This window comes from Bidens hawaiensis, unplaced genomic scaffold (assembly GCF_021521415.1).
Source record: "Bidens hawaiensis isolate Kalapana, Puna unplaced genomic scaffold, B.hawaiensis_p1.1 tig00018840_1, whole genome shotgun sequence".
Lineage (NCBI taxonomy): Eukaryota > Viridiplantae > Streptophyta > Magnoliopsida > Asterales > Asteraceae > Bidens > Bidens hawaiensis.
In genome coordinates this window covers 213574-236903 of record NW_027492861.1, presented here as the reverse complement: position 1 = coordinate 236903, position 23330 = coordinate 213574, and the positions used below count along the sequence as shown (strand labels likewise).

The following is a 23330-nucleotide window of genomic DNA, read 5'->3' as shown; positions in this document are numbered from 1 at the left end:
ATTCACATCTTTCATTCATCGGTTTTAAGTTTAGCAATAGTATTCAGTTTTAGCTCGTTGTTTCATGAAGACTTAAAAAGGAGTAATACTCTATAAAACAACCTTGAAGTTATTCAAAAGTGTAGGAAAAATTTATTATATTTATATGTAATTTAGATCACATCATATATCCCCACACTTAAACCCTTTTTCGTCCTCGAAATTTATATAATGCAATGGAATCATAATTCAAGATCGATCTTTAAAACATATAGGTTATCTTTTAAGCATAGATAAATGCAAAAACCGCGATTGCCGATATTTTTGTCCACCAAAACCCAGCCACCAGCCTATCAAGCCCCCAATTGCATTAAGCGTTTTAAAGTTCAAAAGATACGGCTACACCTACCCCATCTCAGACAAAGAGAACTAGAAGAAATAGAGTCGAAGCAGACTGGTTCGACAAATCACCATAAGCCAACGATTTGTTGATGGTACTAAGTAGATGCACTCGGTGGAATTTGATGGATGAATGGTCATGTGAAGGCCTTACGAGCAATTCCTAAATATTATTGGACTTTGTCCTATAAATCCCTAATTTGATACTTATTGACTAAGAACCTCGAGCCCCAATAGTGTATCCTCAAAGTTACTATCCCTTGGTAAAACGTAAAATCTCAGCCCCGTCTAGTATGTGCATCTTTGGCCTCTTTTACTAACTTTAGAGAATGATTCTTTGACACTTTACAATACATAACTTTTCACACTCAATTGCTTTTTGGAACAACTTTTCGGAGTACACTTTCAACACATACTTTTTTTTTTCTTTTTCTTCGTTTTTTTATATCGCCCTAAATATATTACTATTTTCTATGCTCGTAAAAAGATGGACATGTGGTGGTGTGATGGTTTGAGTGCATCTAAATCTTACCATCTGAAAGTTTTTAGATTATGGTAATCCTCCCTAAGCATCGAAATTCGGTTTCACCGTTTTTCAAATTATTAGATATATAAAATCTGCTAATGAGGGCTATCAAAACTAGTTGGGCCTAACGACACATCCCAAATTAATCTCATATATAATAGTAGTTTTAAAAGATCAACCTTAAACAATAATATCATTTTCCATTATTCGCAAAAGAATTTTTGGGACATTTTTTTTAAAGTTTTTCAAAAAAAAATTTTCGTTTTTTTATTATAATAATAATAATAATAATTTTTTTTTGAATTTTTTTTTTTCAAAACTAAAAACGTCAATTTCCCATCCCCACACTTAAATTTCGCATTGTCCTCAATGGAAGATAGGAAAAAGACAACAATAAAGCATAAAGAAAATAAAATAAAATAAAATAAAATAAAACAAAGTATAAAGAAAATGGAACAGACTCCCCTGGTAATATGGCAGTGATCTTCGTATGTCATGTTCCGATAAAGCGAACGTATAGCATTTCATTCGCGGCCACAACTTTTGGGTACCCTCTACAATTAAATAAGCTAGAACGCCCCCGTCCGAATGGAGATTGAGTACGAACGAAAGTATCCAAACCTGCAAAACAAATCTCAAAGCACCTAAAGCAGACATCAAACAGACTCTAAAAATTAAAACCGACTCAAAATACAAAAATAAAGGAAAAAAAATAAAAAGTATACAAACTCTACACTCGGGTATTTCCCGAGGCCCATCCCTCTCAAGCAATCAAAGTAGGGATATTGAGGAGAAATACATCTTCCTCGACCGAATCAACTGACCCACCAATATAATGTTTTAACCTATGGCCGTTCACTTTCCACGCTTTTCTCTCATGATCAACTAACTCAACTGCACCGTGCGGGAATGCCGCTTTCACCGTATACGGACCAACCCATCTCGATCTAAGCTTACCGGGAAATAACTTCAGATGGGAATTATAAACCAACACCCGATCCCCACACTTGAACTCTTTCACCTTCTTCAGCTTCCGATCGTGCAACGCCTTTGTACGCTCCTTATAACTTCATGATCTAGCGTACGCCTCATCTCTCAACTCCTCTACCTCATGAATTTGGAAATACCAGTTTTTCGCAGCTTGGGTAAGGTCAAGATTAACAGATTTCAACGCCCAATATGCTCTATGCTCTAACTCAACTGGTAGATGACACGCTATCCCGTAAACCATCCTAAAGGGCGTGGTCCCAATAGGCGTTTTAAATGCTGTACGGAAAGCCCAAAGTGCATCATCTAACTTGTCGGACCAGTCCTCTCGGTTCTTGCTGACAGTTTTCTCCAAAATACGTTTCACTCCTCGGTTTGCGTTCTCCACTTGCCCGCTCGTCTGTGGATGATAGGCGGTGGACAACCTATGGGTGACTCCATACCGTGCAAACGCCTTCTTCATCTGGGCATTACAGAAATGTGTGCCCCTATCACTGATCAAGGCCTTGGGAGTACCAAACCGACTGAACAACCTCTTCAAGAATCCCACTACAACTCGGGCGTCGTTAGTGAGCAAGGCTTGAGCCTCAACCCACTTGGAAATGTAGTCGATAGCCATGAGAATGTATCAGTTCCCTCTAGAAGAAGGGAACGGACCCATGAAATTAATGCCCCAAACGTCGAAAATCTCACAAACCTGAATAGGGTTTTGGGGCATCCCATTACGGGATGAGATGTTACCATTGCGCTGACATGCGTCACACTGTCTGAAAAACTCGTGCGAGTCTTTGAAAATCGATGGCCAATAATAGCCAGAATCTAGAACTTTCCTAGCGGTGGAAGACGAACCATGGTGGCCTCCAGTTAAACCCTCATGACAATGCCTAGGAATCTCATGGCCCTCTTCCCTACTCACACACCTCCTCAACACTCGATCGGCGCCTACACAAAACAAATACGGTGCATCCTATATGTAGTGGCTGGCGTCTGCGAGAAACTTCCTCCTCTTCTGATAACTCATGCCTTTGACCACTACTCCTTCGGCCAGATAATTCGCAATGTCGGAGAACTATGGCAGACCCTCCTCTTCAAAACTTACGTACAACACTGGCTCTCTCTCTCTCAAATCTCACCCACACCATCATCAACGAATCATGAGGAAACTTATCCCCGATGGCATCCTCTCTAATCTCCTCTCTCTTCGTATCCTCCAGACGTGATACGTGATCCGCAGCTACATTCTTCGCTCCCTTTTTATCTCTAATCTCAACGTCAAACTCGGAAAGCAGGAGAATCCATCGTATCAGGCGAGGCTTGGCATCTTTCTTGGCGAACAGGTATCGCTACGCCGCATGATCAATATAAATGATGGTTTTTGACAGCACGAGCTAAGAACGAAATTTGTCGAACGCGAAGACTACTGCTAGAAGCTCCTTCTCAGTAGTCGTGTAATTCTCCTGAGCATCATTGAGGGTCTTACTTGCGTAATATATAGGATGGAAGTGCTTGTCCTTCCGCTGTCCAAAAACAGGCTCGACTGCAAAATCACTAGGGTCGCACATGAGCTCAAAGGGTAAGCTCCAGTCGGGTGCTACTAAGATATAGGCGTTAACCAACTGCCCCCTTGAGAAACTCAAACGCCTTCAGACAATCAGCATCGAAGTCGAATGTGACGTCCTTCTCTAGAAGGCGAGTCATGGGCCGGGTGATCTTAGAAAAATCTCTAATGAACCTACGATAGAAACCCGCATGCCCGAGAAAACTACGAACAGATTTCACACTAGTCGGTGGAGGAAGTCTACTGATGGTGTAGATTTTAGCTCTGTCCACCTCAATACCGTCTCGCGAAATCTTGTGGCTGAGAAAAATGCCTTCGGTCACCATGAAGTGGCACTTCTCTCGGTTCAACATCATCTTCGTCTCTATGCACCGCTTCATCATCCTCTCAAGATTAGAAAGACATTGATCGAATGAGTCCCCATATACTGAAAAATAATCCATGAAAACCTTCATGGAGCTCTCGATCATGTCCTGGAATATCGCTACCATGAAACGCTGGAAAGTAGCCGGAGTATTACATAACCCGAAAGGCATACGTTTGTACGCGAAGGTACCGTATGGGCATGTAAATGTGGTCTTTTCCTGATACTCATGTGCGACCGGGATCTGGAAATAACTTGAAAATTCATCAAGAACAGTAAAATTGTCGTCCCGAAAGACGCTCCAACATCTGACCAATAAACGAAAAAGGAAAATGGTCTTTCCTAGTAGCGTCATTAAGCCTCCTATAGTCTATGCACACCCGCCAACCTGTGACTGTCCTAGTCGAAATAAGCTCGTTACGTTCGTTAGTGACAACTGTCATCCTCCCTTTTTTGGGACGACCTGAACGGGACTCACCCATGAAGAATTGGAGATGGGATATATCAGGCTTGCGTCGAGGAGTTTGATAACCTCCTTTTTGACCACGTCCAACATGTTAGGGTTGAGCCTCCTCTGAGGTTGGATTACATGCTTGTACTCATCCTCATTGAGTATCCTGTGCGTGCAAAAGTTCGGGCTGATGCCCTGAATGTCCATGAGTTTCCACGCAATAGCCTGTTTGTGTGCCTTAAGCACATCAAGCAACCTTGACTTCTCATCATCCATCAACTGAAAAGAAATGATGATGCGTAAATCAGCATCATCGTCCAAGAAAGCATACTCCAAATGAGGATGTAGCTCTTTAAGCTCGAGGGACGGTGGTGCCTCAATTGATGGTCTCTCCTTCGGTCCCTCGGTTCTATCGGCAACCGTGAACACCTCGGAGTATTCAGGAGGTGAGCTAACAAGAATGCTTAGGTTGTGCTCCGGGGGAACATCAACCTCGTCCTCCTGATTAAGCAAATCTGCTCCAGATATGTAGTCAAGACATCGCTCGAACTGAGATATGAACGTGTCAAGAAAGTAAACGGAATCGTCCTGACTACTAGAGTTTCTCATCGATTTGACGACATCGAAGGTGACATTCTCCTCCCCTACACGAAGTGTAATTTTTCCGTCGAAAACGTCAATAAGCACTTTAGCAGTATGCAGGAAGGGTCGTCCCAAATTGAGGAGGACCTGATCGTTAGCCTCCATGTTGAGAATAACAAAATCCACGGGGAAAACGTATTTATCGACTTTAACGAGTACGTTTTCCATGATTCCCCGCGGATATTTGACCGAACGGTCGGCCAAGGATAAACTCATGGGCGTCGGGACCGGCTCACCAAGATCTAGCTTTTGATAGAGAGAATATGGCATCAGATTTATGCTAGCACCTAAATCGGCCAACGCGTAGCTCTCAGTCGAGCTGCCAAACAAACACGGAATCGTGAATTGTCCCAGGTCTACTAATTTCTCCGACAACTTGTTCTGGACTACCGCAGAGAATTCTTTATTTAGACATACTATCGAAAGTCCCTCCAGCTTCTTTTTATTCGAAAGAAGATCTTTTAAGAATTTGGTATATTTTAGGCATATGCTGGAGTGCGTCGACAAACGAAAGATTGAATTTTAGCTATTTAAACATGTCCAAGAAATGTCCATATTCCTGCGCATACTTCTGCGGCAGAAGGCGAGCAGGATACAAAACTTGAGTAAGATCGACTTCGGGACTCTTCTTATCTTCAATCTTCTTCTCAACAACTTTCTCTGCAGGAGACTCACCGTTTGACACGGTACTTGTTGGGACTCGCCTCTCGTGCGGCCTCACGGGAGTCTCCATCTCTATCTCCTCATCCACCGGCTCCTTATCATCAGCCGACGACTGCTCTCGATCACCTCCTCTGCCACTGCGGGTGGTCAGCGCCTTCAACTGTGCCTTCGGGTTAAGCTCTGTGCTGCCCTGAAACGCTTTGACATGTTTATTAGGTAGCATTTGCTTCATCATCTCTTCCACCTTTCGAGACATCTCCAAAAATGACGACTGTTAGTTCTTCAATAGGGTGTCGTGCTCAGCCAGTCTCTGTTGTGTGTTATTATCTCTGTCAATACGGTGAGAAAGCATAATGGATTGCTTAGTTAGAAGCTCCTTAAGATCCGGATTCACACCACTACCCTTTCCCGCACTCGAACTCCCTGCTGCCTCTGGGCCACTAACCTGAACCTGCTCCTGCCAAAAACCCAGAGCATTACCTCCCGACCTCCAACCATAGTTGGAGTTATTTCTCCAAACCAAGTTACCGTAGGCATTCGCTTCTCGATTCTGATTTCCCAAGTAGTCTACCTTCTCCTGTTAATCGACCGGACAATCAACTGTATCGTGCCCTCCGCGACATATTTCGCATTTCTGAGCGATCTTCTACAATTCTCGGATATCCTTCTTTATTTCCTCTAAGGCAGCCACGATGCTAGTATCATTCGAGACTTGATAAATGCCTCGAGCGGAAGAGGTGGTGGTTTTAGAAGTACCTTAGGTGGACGACTCCTGCTATTCGGCTAGGGCGAAACTCTCAAAAACAATGACTCACACTCATCTATGTCCAACTTCTCTAACATGTTTCCTCCTACTGACGCATTGAATCTCTTCTGCATCTCAAAGTTCAGCATGTTATAGAATTTCTCGACTACGGCCCATTCGAGCAGACCATGCTGGGGGCATCTACTAAGCAGATTATGGAACCTTTCCCAAGCCAAAGAGTATGGCTCGTCAAGGTCCATGCAGAAGGAACATATCTGATTACGAAGTAGCGAGGCTTTAGATGGCGGAAAATACTTCTTAAGGAATTCATTTTGAAGATTATCCCAGGTAGTGATGGACCCAGGGGGAAGGTTTTCCAACCATGATGAAGCACGACCCTCTAGAGAAAATGGAAAAAGATGAAGGTAGATAGAAGCACGAGTGACGTTGGCAATATTAAAAGTGTCGCAAATACGAGTGAATTTGTACAAATGGCCAAGCGCGTCCTCGTCTTCAAGTCCGCGAAATGGGGAAGAATTAGTGATGGAATTCATGACGTTGGTCGGAATCTGCTAGTTATTAGCATCGGGCATCGCTGGACGTGTGATAGCAGATCGTCTCCCCATAACTCCCTCATTCGCTCTCGAGTGAACCGTACGCCTAGGGGGGTTAGAGTCACCCATATCTAATTTAGAATCAGAAACGTGTACCTTTGTGTAGAGCACGTGCAATCTCTCAAAACTCCCTATGGCGCTCATGAAAATCTCTCTCGGGTTTGTCAGAAGCAGTGAACATTGGTGGTCCAAGTGAACGTGTACGTCGCATACGCTGAAAAACAAGTAAAATAATGAGGATCCAAGCATATCCCTAAAGCACACACGTTACAATCGAGGCACAGATAGCAATCAAGAGCAAATAAAAAACAGAACTAGTTAATTAACTTATAACGAAAACTAAAAACAAATAAAAAGCAAATAGAAACTAGTTCGCTATTACCAAGTGTCCCCGGCAACGGCGCCAAAATTAAAGTGAACTAGAAAATTAAATTACCGAACCAAACCACTTGCAACAAGCAAGTGAACCTATCGGGTGTAGAATAGCTATGGGAAGACCGGGAATATCGAACCCTAGAGACAATTATTAAATTAACGAGACTAGTTCTAAAAGCTAATTTAAAGTAATAATTAAGAAAATATATATTTTTGGATCTTTATTTATTTTATGTAAAAAATAATAATTAATTAAATTAATTACTTAATTAAATTAAAGTGAACTAGAAAATTAAATTACCGAATCAGACTTTAGCAAATTCAAATGAGAGCAAGAGTTACCTAGGAAAGGAATCCGAATTGTGACGACTCGGGCTTTTCGGTTACGGGAAAATGCTATGGGAACCGGGAATGTGAAGGTATGAAGCTCTAGGAAACTTAATGGATCCTTAATCACTCTTAAGATGTCACCTAAAAAGAAATCATAGAGATCATGTAAAAACACCGGCTTATTAGTTCACCTGTCAGTTCACCAACTATGATTAATTACCCTAGAAAACAGCTAACCAGTCGATTTCACTATCTCAATGCACCTAAGTACACGGAGTGGTCTATGAACAGTCTAAAGGACACGGGTAAACAGTGAAATTAAGGCAAAAATAGGCAAACCTCCTATCAGATAATTTAACCTAAAACCCTAACAACGCAGACAAACCCGACAACTTATCACCCATCGGATATTTAAGTAGGTAAGAATATAAACTTCTAATGAGATGCCAAAAATCAGTTTCTATGGTAAATGAGCTCAATAAACCATAAAAAAGTTGCAAACACACAGTAAACAACCACAACATGAAACCTATAATTTAAAGACATTCAATCAAGTAACATGTGAAACATTCATTCAAGCACAAGTTAAAAGTAAATACGCATGAGACACATCCACTAAATATATTCAAGACATTTAATTAATCAAAATCCTATAAACAAAACCCAAAAACCGACAACTCCAAAACAGTCAACAAAACATCATCACAAGCCTAGATAACTAAAAGAGTTTAGCCAATAACCATGTTCAAGAACGACACTAAAATAAATATAAAAGAGTTCATCGAAAAAGAGATATAAATAGGTTCAGCTACTAGCCTGATAGCTCAAATTATTTGACCTGTATGTCTAGTAGCTTAGATTAATAGAGGAGCTTGTGTGCCTGCTTAAATCTTTAATTCTCGTGACTTTTAGAGCTACCTGTATGGTAGCTTCTTTAGTTCAGTATATCCGAAGACTTTTTAGACCAACTTGTTTGCTTCCAATTAATTGTTTCATTCTCTTTGGACGAATTCTTACTTTGACTTGCGGCCACCTCCAAAAGGAATTATAAATAATCCTCCATTTTGCAGTCAAACTCCTAAATAAATATATCTGTTCAGTACTCCAACCTAAACATCTTTGTGGGCCCTAAATTGCTTTACAAGTGATAATTATCGACATCTCTTTGGGTCGATCCTAATTAATTATTTTGAGCCAACGTGATTAGCATATTGTATGCTTCTTCAATTTAAATATAAGCCCATCACACCATTTATCTTTCCCTTCGTTTAGTTCACTGTGAAGACAAGCATATATCTAATAATCAGTAATAGCACACATGAACTAAAGACCAGACGAATTTTTTTTCTCGACATTCACAATTTTCATTCATCGGTTTCAAGTTTAGTAATAGTATTCAATTTTAGCTCGTTGTCTCATGAAGACTTAAAAAAGAGTAATACTTAATAAAAAAACCTTGAAGTTATTCAAAAGTATAGGAAATATTTATTATATTTATATGTAATTTAGATCACATAAGCACACATGAGGCAAATTGATGTTCAGCCTCTTTCATGTTCACATTCGGTGGTTGTGAAGTTTGAGGAACCGCACCAGAAGAAATGCCATATCCCGATCCATGAAACATACATTTGTATTAGATTCACTACCTTGTGGAATCTCTTGATTAGCGTGTGAGTAAAAATCAGTGATTGGAACAGAAGTGTTGTTCAAAGGAAGTGATCCTCCATACGGAGTTGTATCTTGATTGTCTTTTGAATTCTGAAATTTTAAATCATACTCCATTTCTTCCAGTTTCTGCACAAACTCCATTGTAGTAAGATCTTCATTCATGAAGAAACCATTTCCTTTAAAAACTAGCAAATAAGTGGAATATGAAGAAGGTAGTGCATTCTTCAAAATGTCAATCTTATCACTCTCATTAGGAGGCATTGAGAAAGTGCTTATTTCAGCAATTAAATGACAAAATCTAGTCAGCATTTCAGTCACCGCCTCCCCCTTCAAGAGATAAAAGTTTCTAAACTGAAATTTCAGCATAGATATTTTGATGTCCTTGGTATTTCCCATACTTCTCATTCTCAGATGTTGAAACAAAGAAGCACACACTTTAATACTCCTGACTTGATGAAAAATATTTTCCGATAATGCCATTGTCAACGTAGAATAAGCCCTAGTTTCAATCTCGTAGGTTCCTTTTCTTTCTCAGTGTATCCAGTAAAATCATTACCAACTAGCAATGGTTTATAGACAATGTCCAAACTTTGCATCCAGTATGGATGGATAGATCTAAAATGAGCTCTAAACCCCAGTTCCCATTTAAAAAATAACATAATTTCATGAGCCTCAGAAATTTAGTGTGAGACCCGATCTCTGAATCCAAGTTCAACATTTGCTGCATGAGAGCATTCTGGGAAGCAAGAGCATAAAAGTTGCCATTTTGAAATTGTAAGGGTGAAAACTGTCAAATTTAAAAGATTAAGGTATAAACTGACAATCTGAGAAATTTGAAGGTGACAAATGGGTGAATACTTTAGTAAAGAATGTGGTGTGTTTGTGTAACGAATGAACAATCACGGATGTGACTATTCAAACGAATGAAAACGTATACGAATGAGTTTAATAGGTAACGAAGGTGATTGAAATGGTACTGTTCACACGAATGAGACACAACGAGTGACTTATACGAATGATACTGTTTAAACGGGTGAACAATAACGGATGAGTGTGTAATGAATAAGACATTGTGTAACGAATGGGTTGTTAGGTTGTTAGACAGCTGACAGAAACAGTTACAACTGTCTAACGCATGAGATCAAGAAAGTAACAAATGTGCACTCATATCTTCAAACTTTTCCAGATTCAAACTACCCATCCAACCACTCAATCAACTCGTATCACAATTCCGAACCACCACAGACCAATCCAAACACCAAAAACAAACCAATTTCAGTCCATTTTGACCAAAATCTCAGTCAAACTCAAACTCGTTCCCGTGTAAACTGAATTCACCAATTCACAACGAATTAATACAATTAACTGATGTCAATTGTTCAATTGAACATCTCAAAAAATCCTTCCGTCCAATTAACATCTATTATCATGATTTCAACACCAAATTTACTAATTATATACTATTAACATCCCAAAAATCAGTTTTAATACATTTAGTTACGGTTAACAATAAATTGAAGAATCAATTGAGTCTTATATGTATCCTAATTGTAGTTGAATCAGACAATGGCTTTGATACCACTTCAGAGAACATGATCTGATCAAATACGAACATGTATACGTTACAATTTTTTTTAAAAAACACTTAAACCACCACTTATTGTAATTACTTATTTTTCTTTCTTATAAATAAGTAATTGCAATAAAATCTCAAAGAGGCAGTTTCATAAACACAATACCCACTTATTGTAATTACTTATTTTTCTTTCTTAAAAAAATTAGGAATTTAACTTATTAATATAAAATGGTTAAGTTAGGGAGATAAAACTTGGGCTCATTTAAACAAGCTGGAGTCATATTGGTGAGGTAAAAAATGAATTAAACCCATGAGTTGGGTCAGAAAAGCTGAAGAGATGTAAAAAAGAGAAGATTAGGGTTTTATGGATATCTTCAAAAACCAGTCGCTATATGCTCACACTGCTAACTGTATATTTGCTAAGCGTACACCGGAAAATCCGTCTTTTTTCAAAAACACTTAAACCACCGCAGAACTAGAAAAGCGCTATCTCCGGTGAATGATATTCAACTATCCACTCGATTTCATTCTTGGTTCTGTCGGTTTACTGCTACTCCACTCATTGGATCTAGTCCATCGGTGTTTGTGTGTTCGCCGTCATGACTTCGCTGTGACGTTGACGATTTGTAGGTGCAGATCGGACGACAGAGTTCGATAAAAGATTTGGTTATATTTGATCGGATTTTAGTGTAAAAGCGCCAGGGATCGTGAAAAAGAAATGATATTGATTTTGGATCGTCAGGTAACCGCGAGTGACCGATTGTTTTGTTGAAAAATGATGTTTTTATTCATCAGTTTCTGAATTATTTTTTCTTTTAGACTTGAAATTCCTAATTTGGCTATTCTAAAAAAATTAAACACACAACAAATATCCTATTTCATGTGTTGAAACCAATAAAGGAAATCTATATATTTATATATTCAATCTATATTGTTATTTTGCACCACTGATTGAGCCCAATATTGGAAAAAAAAACACTTTTTTATGTATTTTGAAGATTGGAGTGTATAAATGGTGTAGAAGAGCATACTTTATCAGAAAACATCGAAGCTTTTAGAATGAAAAGCTGATAAGGTTTTTGATAGAGACTGGAATCTTTAGTATGCTTTGGCCAAAATAATTTTGTTGCCCTCTCATTCATTAATCCGTAAGCTATATACAACAAAGTCAAACTACAATTTAGGCAATGATTTTGGAGATAATCATGTCAGTATACAATATATATTATTAATACAAAATATATTCTCTAATATACCCCCCCGAAGTCTAAGCGGGAGGATCATGAATTCTTAGACTGGCTCTAAAGTCTTCAAATAAAGCGCGCGGTAACCCTTTGGTGAAGATGTCAACAAACTGGTAATGCGAAGGCACGTGTAAAACCCGAATCTGTCCTCGTTGAACCTTTTCTCGAATGAAATGAATGTCAATTTCAATATGCTTGGCACGTTGGTGCTGAACCGGATTGCCCGAAAGGTAAATGGCACTAACATTGTCACAATATACCAATGACGCCCGAGAAGGAGGGCGTCCTAATTCAAGAAGTAGGTTTCGAATCCAACATATTTCCGCCACAACATTTGTAACCCCACGATATTCAGCTTCTGCACTTGACCGAGAAATTATGGATTGTCTTTTCGAGGACCGGGAGATTAAGTTGTCACCAAAATAAACAAAATAGCCCGAAGTGGATCTGCGGGTGTCCGGACACCCAGCCCAATCAGCATCGGTGTATGACACCAAAGTTGAGATATGACTGCGATGCATGTAGAGACCCTTAGAGATTGCACCTTTAACATAACGTAGAATCCTAAGAAGTGCATGCAGATGACTAGTACGAGGTGAATGCATGTGCATGCAAATTTGTTGCACAACATAAGAGATATCCGGTCTCGTGAAAGTTAAATATTGGAGAGCACCAGCAAGTCGACTATACATGGTCGGATCAGTCAGGGGATGCCAGCGTCGGCACTATGTTTTCCCGTAGTATCGACTGGTGTGTGTGCCGGGTTACATTGTGCCATGTTGGCCCGTTGGAGAATATACATCGCGTAGGTGGACTGGGAAAGGAACATACCATTTGGGTCCCGAGAGACGGAGAGACCCAAGAAATAACTCAATTGTCCAAGGTCCTTAATTGAGAACTCACCTGAAAGGCGTGATAAAATACTGTCTTTTAGAGAAGCCGAGGAGGTTGTGAGAATAATCCCGTCCATATATAGTAGTAAATAAGCAGTGTCACGACCATGAGTGTAGATAAGTAACGAATGATCACACGAAAACTGTGACGAAAACCCAAAGTTGTCACATAATCTGTAAACCGTTGATACCACGCCTGGGTTCATGTTTCAAACCATATAAAGATTTCTTTAGGCGACAGACATGATGGGGCAAGTGAGGGTTACGGAACCCCATAGGTTGATGCATAAAGACTGTTTCAGAAAGATTTCCATGTAGAAATGCATTTTTAACGTCCAACTGGCTAATGTCCCACCCATAAGAAAGTGCGATGGATAAAACCAAACACATAGTTGCCAGCTTAACAACCGGACTAAAAGTCTCATCGCAATCAACTCCGACCTGTTGAGACCTGCCATCACACACATGACGAGCCTTATACCGTTCAAGTGTGCCATCTGATTTAGTCTTATGTTTAAATATCCACATGTACCGAATAACATTCATGTTTGGTTTACGCGGTACTAATTCCCACGTCTCATTTTCACTAAGAGCATCGAATTCATATGTCATGGCACGGTACCAAGTAGGGCTGGTTAAGGCATCAGTTGGGTTTCATGGTAGGGGTGCAAGGTTGGTATGGGTGTTAAGGTTGAAAATACACTTGGGTTTTGTGATACCGGTCGTGCTATGGGTGGTCATGGTCCGGTTCGGGAGAGGTGATGGGGAGTCGGTATGTGAAGTGGTGGTGGGTGAAGAGTATGTGGTGGTAGCAGAATGTGATGTGGTGTGTGGGGAGGCCGTGGGGGTGGTATTATGGGTTGGTGTAGGGGGTGGTGATGTGGGGGAGTTTGGAGACAGGTGGGTAGAAGGTGTAGTGGAGGGAGATGTAGATGTGGGCTGGGTTGGAGGTGGAGTTTGGGCCGAGCAAGAAGGGGACTGTGCCGAGGAAGATGGGGATGTATTAGGAGGAGGATGTGGAGAAGTACATGACATCGGGGATGTGTCGGATGCGAGGTTTGAGTGGAGAAAATCATAATGAGGAGGGGAAGATAGTGTAGTAGCGAATGGAAATGTAGTTTCGTCAAAAACCACATGTCGAGATAAGATAATTTTACGGGTGGATAGGTCGTAGCATTTGTATCCTCTGTGGTTAGAAGAATAACCTAGAAAGACACAAGGGGATGAGCGATTTTGAAGCTTATTAATGTAAGTGGATGGTAGAAGTGGGTAGCAAAGACACCCAAAGGTGCGAAGATGGGAATAAAGAGGGTGTTTTCGGTAAAGAAGTGAGATGGGGGTATGGTTTTGTTTAGTTTTGCTCTGATACCATGATAGATATTGGAATCTTTGGTATGTTTTGGCCAAAATAATTTTGTTGCCCTCTCATACATTCATCCGTAAGCTATATACAACAAAATCAAACTACAATTTAGGCAATGATTTTGGAGATAATCATGTCAATATACAATATATATTATTAATACAAAATATATTCTCTAATAGTTTTATATCACTTACCTATATTATTCTAGAGAATGTAAAGCCTCTAATGTTGTTAGATCTAAAGTATATCGAATACCATAGTTTTGGGTGTTGCTCAATTTTGAGTTACTCTTTTGAATAAAAGATTCAACCCATAAAAGTAAAAAATTTATGCTTGTGAGAGAGTATAGCGCACCCAAAGTAAAAAAAGAAAAAATAGATTGAAAGAATAGGAACGTAAAGATAATGATAATGAAAAGCCTTTAAAGTAAATCAACTGAAAGCCTTCGATAAGTGGAAAAGTAATCGATATTGAAGTGAAATTGGAACTTAGTAAAATTGTAATTTTCATTCATTTATTCATTGACATCATTATATACACACAAAAGATATAACAGAATGTAAAGAAATACAGGAAATACAGGAGACAAAATAGGAATGAATATAAACTTGTATTTTATAATATAATCTTATTTTTTTAATATATTTATTTTTACCAGATCCGTTTTTCCCCAACAAAAATTACACGTTTCCTGACTACCCTGAAAGTCTATCAGACATGTTTAAGCAACATCATTCTTGGAACATGAACCAGAAGACAGACTTGTAAAAAACATCTTCCATGACCATATCTTCTATGCTGACACAATTTCATCTACAATAGTAATAATAATAATAATAATAACCTCTACACAATTTCCATTATTTGATTTCCATACACACGTACTCCCAAAAACTCAACACTTCGACCGGTGTAATTGTTGTTTCAACGATGGATAAGAAGAATGATAAACCGGTAATGGGGATCCCTTACGATCCCAACAACAATAATAATAATCCTTATAAATCCGGCAAGGTCCCTCCAAACGCCATTGTTGGTGATCCCAAAGGTGTCCCTATTAAGCAGACGATTTACAGAGATACTCCTGCTCCCATTAACTGCCCCTTATGTGGCAGCTCCGGTGTCACAAAAGTCAGGTATTTATCGATCGATCTAGAACAAATCCTAGAGCTTATATTTCTTGCACCATGCATGCATAGATAAAATCATTCGGTTATTAATTTTGTGAAAAGTTGATGTTACTTATTGCGTTATTGTCGGATCAATGTAATCGAATCCTTGAAGGATAAACAAATTAGCTACAAGAAATTATATAATCTGTGTAAAAAAAATTAGTGAAACTTGTTAATATTTATATATGAGTTACGTAAATAGTTATTTATGGGTTCGCGTTCTTCTTAATGATCATTCTAAAATAAGCTATGACGTGTCCCTTTGGGGACATCCGATAAAATTTATTTATATATCAAGGCTCAATATAGAGACGAGTACACTCTAATTAATCATTCCATACCGCAACTTTTTCCACGGATAACAAAACACCAAAAAACCGACTAGTATGCTCATCTCCAATAGTGACTATGGAACCCGTGTTGAACACGAATCTCAGCCAATGTTCACGCGTTAGTTTGCTCACTTTCATAGTCAAAAATACTGTTAAAGATCTTGTTGGAGACACTTGGTTTGAATCACTTTTACGTTTATGTAACATTAATTTTAATTTCATGTTATTCTTTTTGTAAGCAGTTTGTACTACATTATTTTCCACAAATAAATAGAGGATCTATATTTCACTTTAACGGCCCCAACAATTCATATGATTAATGGTCATCACCAGTGTTCAAAAACCAGATTGGCTATCAAATCAGTTGCACACTTATTCACTTATTGAACTAGTTGAACGCGCGTTCTTGCATTATAATCATCATTAAATGATAAAATGATTTCTTGTATTGTCGTTCAATGAGTTGTAATTATGTAAATGTGAAGAACTATATATTATAGCCCAACTAATCAATTTTGATGCTTGTTTTTTTACATGGGTAATAGATCAAAAATAAGTCTGGCTGCAGTTGTTGGTTGCATGATGCCATTCATGCTTGGAGTATGCTTTCTTTGTCCTACAATGGATTGCCTTTGGCACAAGTATCACTTTTGCCCTCACTGTAGTGAGAAGGTATACACCTTTTCCTTTCTTTTTAACTTCATTTTTACTAGAAATTGTGGATTTTAGTGTGAAGAACAAACTCTAATCGATGTTGTCGATGCAGCTTGCTGAATTTGAGAAGAATGATGCGTGTGCGGTTGTGGATCCTCCGAATTGGTTTCAAAAGAGTTTTGCTTTGCCTGCATAATCATGAAATATAAGCGTGCGGTAACTCGTTATGTTATGTTTGGATGAGCACTTTGATGTTGAATATCATATTGTGTTGCAAGTTGAGTGGAGGTCAAGTATGATATTGATTAATGTGGTGGTGTTATTTGAACTTGCATATTGTATAGCTTCCTTGTGCTTATATAAGGCAATAAGTCAAAACGGTATTCTTTGATCTTTGAAGTAACTTGAACTTTCAACCAAATTGTAGGTTTGGCTGGTGTTCATTTCACAATACATTGGAAACTGCTTTAATTTTTATATTACCTATGGTATAAATTTATAGAATAAGTTTATCATGTAAGTTAACTAGAATAATGTAAACTTCAATATATATATTTTGTAAAAATAGCTATTTTCTCTAGATGTATATACACATTGACAAAGTGGTATGGTGGTTGCTTGCTAAAATAGTGATGATGATTATGGCCACATAGTTAATAACAGCAATATTGAGGTGAATGAAGTAGATGTTGACATGATAGGGATATCAAGAAGCAAAAGGTTAATGAAATTGAAGGAAAAAGGGAACAAAATGTTGGTGGGTTTCCCCAATTCCATACATAACAATATGTATCACAAACCAAGAGCAGAAAACCACATCACAAACCAAGAGCAGAAAACCACATCACAACCCAAGAGCAGAAAACCACATCACAAACCAAGAGCAGAAAACCACATCACAACCCAAGCCAGGAACAAATGGCGATACATAGGAGCAACCATTGTTACACTTCTTTTTCTAAATATATTAGAATCTAGTAAAACAATACAAAAAAGAAACAATTATCAAACATATGAACTCTAATGCTACAATAAGAACAAGATCATTGGGTTCTTTCTATGAATTTCAGCTCTCAAACAACTAACATTGCTTTTAAGGTTTTTTTTTTTAATTCATTTCAAAATAAATATAATTGTATGAAAAAATTACATTAAAGAGGCAAGTAAGTAGACAACAAGTTGCATCGTAACCCTATTTTGAATAGCAAATCTATGTCAACTAAAACGAAGCTTTCGGTTTTAGGGACCGAAAAATTACTGTTCACGACCAGCTGAACCCTAGTCAAAAAGGCCAAAGCCTCTGAGGTTAGTAAACCGAATGTATCAAAAGAAAATGGGATAAACACATATTGATTCTCTAAACAAGTTCTCTCGTGTTTAGCAACTTTGCCTAATTCCGCCTTCAACGCAGCCTGACCCACAACAAACCAATTCTCATAGTCCAACCAGAGGGGACTCTCTAGTAAGGTCTACACAATCGTGTTTCCCCATTCCCACCCAAACACAAGAATATCAGCTAGCCATAAAGTTGACATTCCTTCACGTGGATATGTAAGAAAGTTCATGGGTCCTCCTTTTTAGCAGAAATTCATGCTCGTTTAAGGACATCACACAGGACATCCCTAACTAAATCATGTTTGCATTTAAATCGGGGTTACTCCTTGCAATGGAGCACATGCTCGCCAAAAAAAATCCAAAAAAATCTTACGGAAAACTGGGCAAGACTCATGTACCGAAAACATAGGGATGATCATCAGTTCGATGAATCAACATCTTTTACTTTTGTAAAAGAACACCATATCTTTCCACGATGTCTAAAACCACAAATCTCTCATAGAAGCATATGACCACGGCTCGGGTCGAAGGAGAAAGGAAGAAAAAGGAAAGAGAAAGTTATTATAATAGAGCATGCAAATGACAAATATGCTCTCACATGGTCCAGGGATGGCAACGAAACCCGAACTCGATAGGAAAATCCGAAACCCGACATAAATAGGACGGGTAATACACGACCCATTAGAGTTTGGTACAGGTTTGTGATTAGTTTTAAAATTTTTCGCGAGTTTGGGACGGGTTTGAGATTTCTAATATACCCGATTACCCGATAACATAAACCCATTTACCCAATTATATACCCGATGTACCCGATATAGCTTATTATATTATATATCTACATATTCTAATAAAGTAAAATAATTGTGACATGTGTCAGTTTATGGTTAAACCTCACAACTTTTTCCCTCCAAAAATCTTAATTGACTCTAATACATGTCCATATTCACTTTCCTTTTACATTTTATTTATATTATATTTACATATTTTTATAATTTTATAAAAATAAATATTAACATATTACTTTACTTTATATTCTAAAATACTATGTGAAATCCAAAAATTAACTACAAACCATGTTTTTTAAATATTGAAAAGAATATATAATTTTAAATGTTATCATTAACATATTTTACTATGTATATTGTTGAAGATTATAAAAAAAAATCGAACACGCTTTTATTTACGAAGTAAATTTTTAAATTATTAAATCATAAATCTATGCTTAAAAGTTGAGCCATTTTTAAAGATCAATCCATTTATCTATTATTATTATTGTAAATTATCATATGAATTTATAAATTATATATATGAGCTTTAAATCTATCAATTTATTTTTTTGATTAATATAGTATATATATACCCATCACTTTTATATATAACAAAGTGTATCGTATTTAATTTCTTGTTTTTTTATTAATGATTGTTACGGGTTTTGTGAAACTTATATTTGGTTTTACAGTAAAAAATTGTTAAATAGATTGTTTGGTAAAAGTTAACTACATTGGGGTCACAATTTGTTATGGGTCAAAAATATATCTAAGTTTTTTAAAAGTTTGAGAATACAAATAGATTTATAGTCAAATTTGTTACGGCTTCAAAGTGTTGACTTGAAATGTCAAACAGATGAATGTTAGAATTTTAAACATGATTTGGGTTTCAAATTTATTTTCAATGACATTTTTGGAAAAAAATCAAAAGGTTTGGGATTTGGTAAATCGGCTATTTTTCTCTCGACTATTAAAACTTAAGAATAGTTAGTGAACACTTACGACATGCCACCCCCGGCCTATCAATGCTTCTAACTTGTATCAAATTTAAAACATTTGTGTCAACATTAACTTTTTTTCAATGGTGATCAGAACGTTGTATGGGAAGCATGCCATGCAAAACTATGCTCAAATAAAGCAAAATATTCACAAAACTTAATGGGTTAACATGTTATTTTTTATGTTGTCAAACTTCTCAAAATATTTTTCATGGTTTAGCTCAGAAAAACATAGTTTTTTGAAGAACATCCGTCGTTATATTTTAATGTTCTTCTTTCCTTCTATGGGTTGTAAATTGATAAATACATTAATAAATATCACACTCCTTCAATATTTAGGCTGAGTGGTCGGAACTACTATTATATGACTATTGTATGATAAGTCTTCTTCCTGAATTCTTTCAAGTATACATATATGATACTGACAATGAAAGTTTCATTAAAAGGAGCGTTCTCGGGTACGTTTTTGCACATGCATTTTTTATTAAATTTATTTAAAAAAAATCATTTTGTGATATAAATAAAATCAATTTATATACACATAGTATAGATATAAGCATAAATGTAATACATCTTTTCATATGCGTTATGTAATTATTTTCTTCATTTGTAATTTTAAAATTTAGATAATCCTGTGTGTTACACGGGCTCTAAAACTAGTATACTATATTCCAAATATATTATATGTCGAAACTTGTTTATGTTAATTAGTTGAGATATTTTATCTTTACGGTTACCATCTTTGTAATCGATTAGTTATATTTGTCAAAATCCGGCGGGTTTTGAGCCGGGTATGCCAACAGGTATTTTATCAAAACCCGATAGAAAACCCAAAACCCGACGGGTAATTACCCAATTAAAACCCGACGGGTTTGGAATGGACTTTAATAACTGGGTATGGGTTTGAGAATACCTAAACCCGACTCATTGTCATCCCTACACATGAAAGCACTTGGGGTGCCTTAACGAGAAAACTAGATGACCATCTGATTTATGGACCATCAATGTTAATTGTTTGCAAATTATTGGTTTAAATGTGTAATTTATGAAAGTTAGGGAGTAAAAAAACAATGTTGCCAAACCACATGCATGCATGCACACATACATGTTTATTTTTGTTATTTAAAAAATATACTTTTTACACATCTAAACTAGCTTATACTTAAAAACTAATAATGTATCACCAAATATATTTTTTATTAAATATGATAACTGTCGGAAGACAAACTATAGTCTTAACGATTATATATATAACCCTTTGCAAATTGAGAACTTTGAGAACCATTTTGGACAACTAAAAACACTTTTTAAAAAAATATTTAAAAAAATCATAAAACAAAAAATAACAAAACTTTTAAAAAAGTAAAAAAACCAAAATTCTTATATTTCATTCCGGTTTCATTAAAAAAACGTTGTGTTATACACATATGTATAATTTTATTTAATCTTTAGTTACGTAATATACACAGATGTACAGTATCATTTATCTTATATTATACATATGTGTATAAAAAACATGTAAATGTACATATAGGGTGGGGTTAAAATAAGAAGTGAAGTGTGTCTAAAAAGTGTAAGAAGTAATCTAGTGCGTTAGATATGTTGATCTGATGGTGGATATGGAAAGTATGTTTATTGTGCGGTGTGTTTTATTTTAGTCGCGGTGTGTTTATTGTGCGGTGTGTTTTATTATATCTAATGGTGAAAATACACTTTCTATTATTCTTAGAAAAAATATACTTTTTATTATAAACGGTATTTCTGATGTTGTGACTGGTACGTTCTTAGTAAACGGTATTTCTGCTTCAGTATTATTTGATTCGGGTGCGAATAGAAGTTTTGTAGCCATGACATTTAGTAAACTAGCTAAAATGAAATGTTGCGGAGTGTCTGAAACCTTCATAGTAGAAACCGCTAGCGACACTTCGGTGAAAATAATGAAAATGATTAAGAATTGTAAGATAGAACTAGAGGGACACGAGTTCCCTGTTACTTTGTACGTTATGACCTTAGGGGGGTTTGATGTAGTTTTGGGAATGGATTGGTTGTCAGAATACGAAGCTCAGATAGTATGTAAGAGTAGGATAATAAAGCTAAAGTCCTTGGATGGTAGTGCCGTGACGGTTTATGGTGATAAGGAAAGTTCAGGGCTTAACGTCATTTCGATGATAAAGGCCGAAGGGTTATTAAGACGAGGGTGCGGTGCCTACCTGGCGTATATTGTCAACGCTACGGCTGAGATGAAAGAAATGAAGGATGTTCCTATCGTGTGCGACTACCCAGAAGTATTCCCAAAGGATCTTCCGGGGTTGCCACCGGAGCGAGAGATAGAATTTCAGATAGATTTAATGCCAGGAGCCCATCCTGTCGCGAAAGCGCCTTACCGTCTAGCGCCGTCCGAGATGAAAGAATTGATGTCCCAACTGCAAGAACTCCTCGACAAAGGTTTCATTAGACCAAGTGTTTCCCCGTGGGGCGTGCCAGTGTTATTCGTAAAGAAAAAGGATGGGAGTATGAGAATGTGCATAGACTATCGCGAGCTGAATAAGCTTACGGTAAAGAATAGATATCCTTTGCCAAGGATCGATGATCTGTTTGACCAACTGCAAGGTTCAAGTTGGTTCTCACAGATAGATATCAGATCAGCCTATCACCAGTTGAAAGTGAAAGATGCAGACATCCCTAAAACAACGTTTCGGACGCGGTATGGACACTACGAGTTTCTCGTGATGTCATTCGGTCTAACGAATGCTCCTGCGGCATTTATGGACATGATGAACCGGGTGTGTCGACCGATGTTGGATAAGTCAGTTATCGTCTTCACCGATGATATATTGATTTATTCTAAGAGCGAGCCTGATCATGCTGAGCATCTGAAAGAGGTATTGGAGACTTTGAAGAAAGAGAAGTTTTACGCTAAATTTTCGAAGTGCGCGTTCTGGTTGCGAGAAGTGCAATTCCTAGGACATGTGATTAATCCGAAAGGGATTATGGTGGACCCAGCTAAGATTGAAGCGATAACGAATTGGAAGACTCCGCAGAATCCGACTGATATACGAAGCTTCCTAGGGTTAGCTGGCTGCTACAGGAGATTCATCGAAGGTTTCTCCAAGATAGCCGCACCGTTGACCGGTATGACCCGAAAGTCGGTAGTATTCATTTGGGGAAAGTTCCAAGAAGAAGCATTTGAAGAGTTAAAGAAAAGGCTCACACAAGCACCAATCCTTGCTCTGCCCGATGGCGACGAGGATTTAGTTTTTTGTGCTGATGCCTCGCATCAAGGATTAGGTTACGTGTTGATGCAACGAGGAAAAGTGATAGCCTATGCATCTAGACAGTTGAAAGTCCATGAGGGTACTTATCCGACGGATGATTTGGAATTAGCGGCAGTTGTACATGCTCTCAAGATTTGGAGACACTACTTATATGGTACTAAGTGTACTATCTACACCGACCATAAGAGCTTGAAGTACTTCTTTGAGCAGAAGGAACTGAATATGAGGCAGAGAAGGTGGTTAGAGCTGATAAAAGATTACGATTGTGACATTAAGTATTACCCCGGTAAAGCTAATGTGGTCGCTGATGCGCTAAGTCGCAAGAATGAAGAAGTCATTGCAACAGTGAAGTCCTACCAGCTGATTATGAACTCAAGCCTTTTTGTAGAAATCATCAAAGTGCAGACAGAAGTA

At 37.7% G+C, this 23330-nt stretch overlaps 1 protein-coding gene across 1 annotated transcript; it reads left to right on the top strand.

Moving 5' to 3' along the window:
- The first annotated feature begins 15297 nt into the window (after window positions 1–15297).
- On the top strand, window positions 15298–16737 carry LOC143557143 (GSH-induced LITAF domain protein-like). The gene is made up of 3 exons (XM_077046284.1): window positions 15298–15519; window positions 16433–16559; window positions 16654–16737. Exons 1-3 carry the CDS (start codon window positions 15314–15316, stop codon window positions 16735–16737), a joined length of 417 nt encoding a protein of 138 aa, XP_076902399.1. The 5' UTR covers window positions 15298–15313.
- The last annotated feature ends 6593 nt before the right edge of the window (window positions 16738–23330 follow it).

What these genes read in the sequence shown, in the direction of transcription:
- LOC143557143 (XM_077046284.1), top strand. Translation starts at nt 15,314, where the DNA reads ATGGATAAGAAGAATGATAAACCGGTAATGGGGATCCCTTACGATCCC. An exon ending in TCCGGTGTCACAAAAGTCAG is followed by an intron (nt 15,520 to 16,432) that starts GTATTTATCGAT and finishes CATGGGTAATAG; the next exon opens with ATCAAAAATAAGTCTGGCTG. An exon ending in GCCCTCACTGTAGTGAGAAG is followed by an intron (nt 16,560 to 16,653) that starts GTATACACCTTT and finishes TTGTCGATGCAG; the next exon opens with CTTGCTGAATTTGAGAAGAA.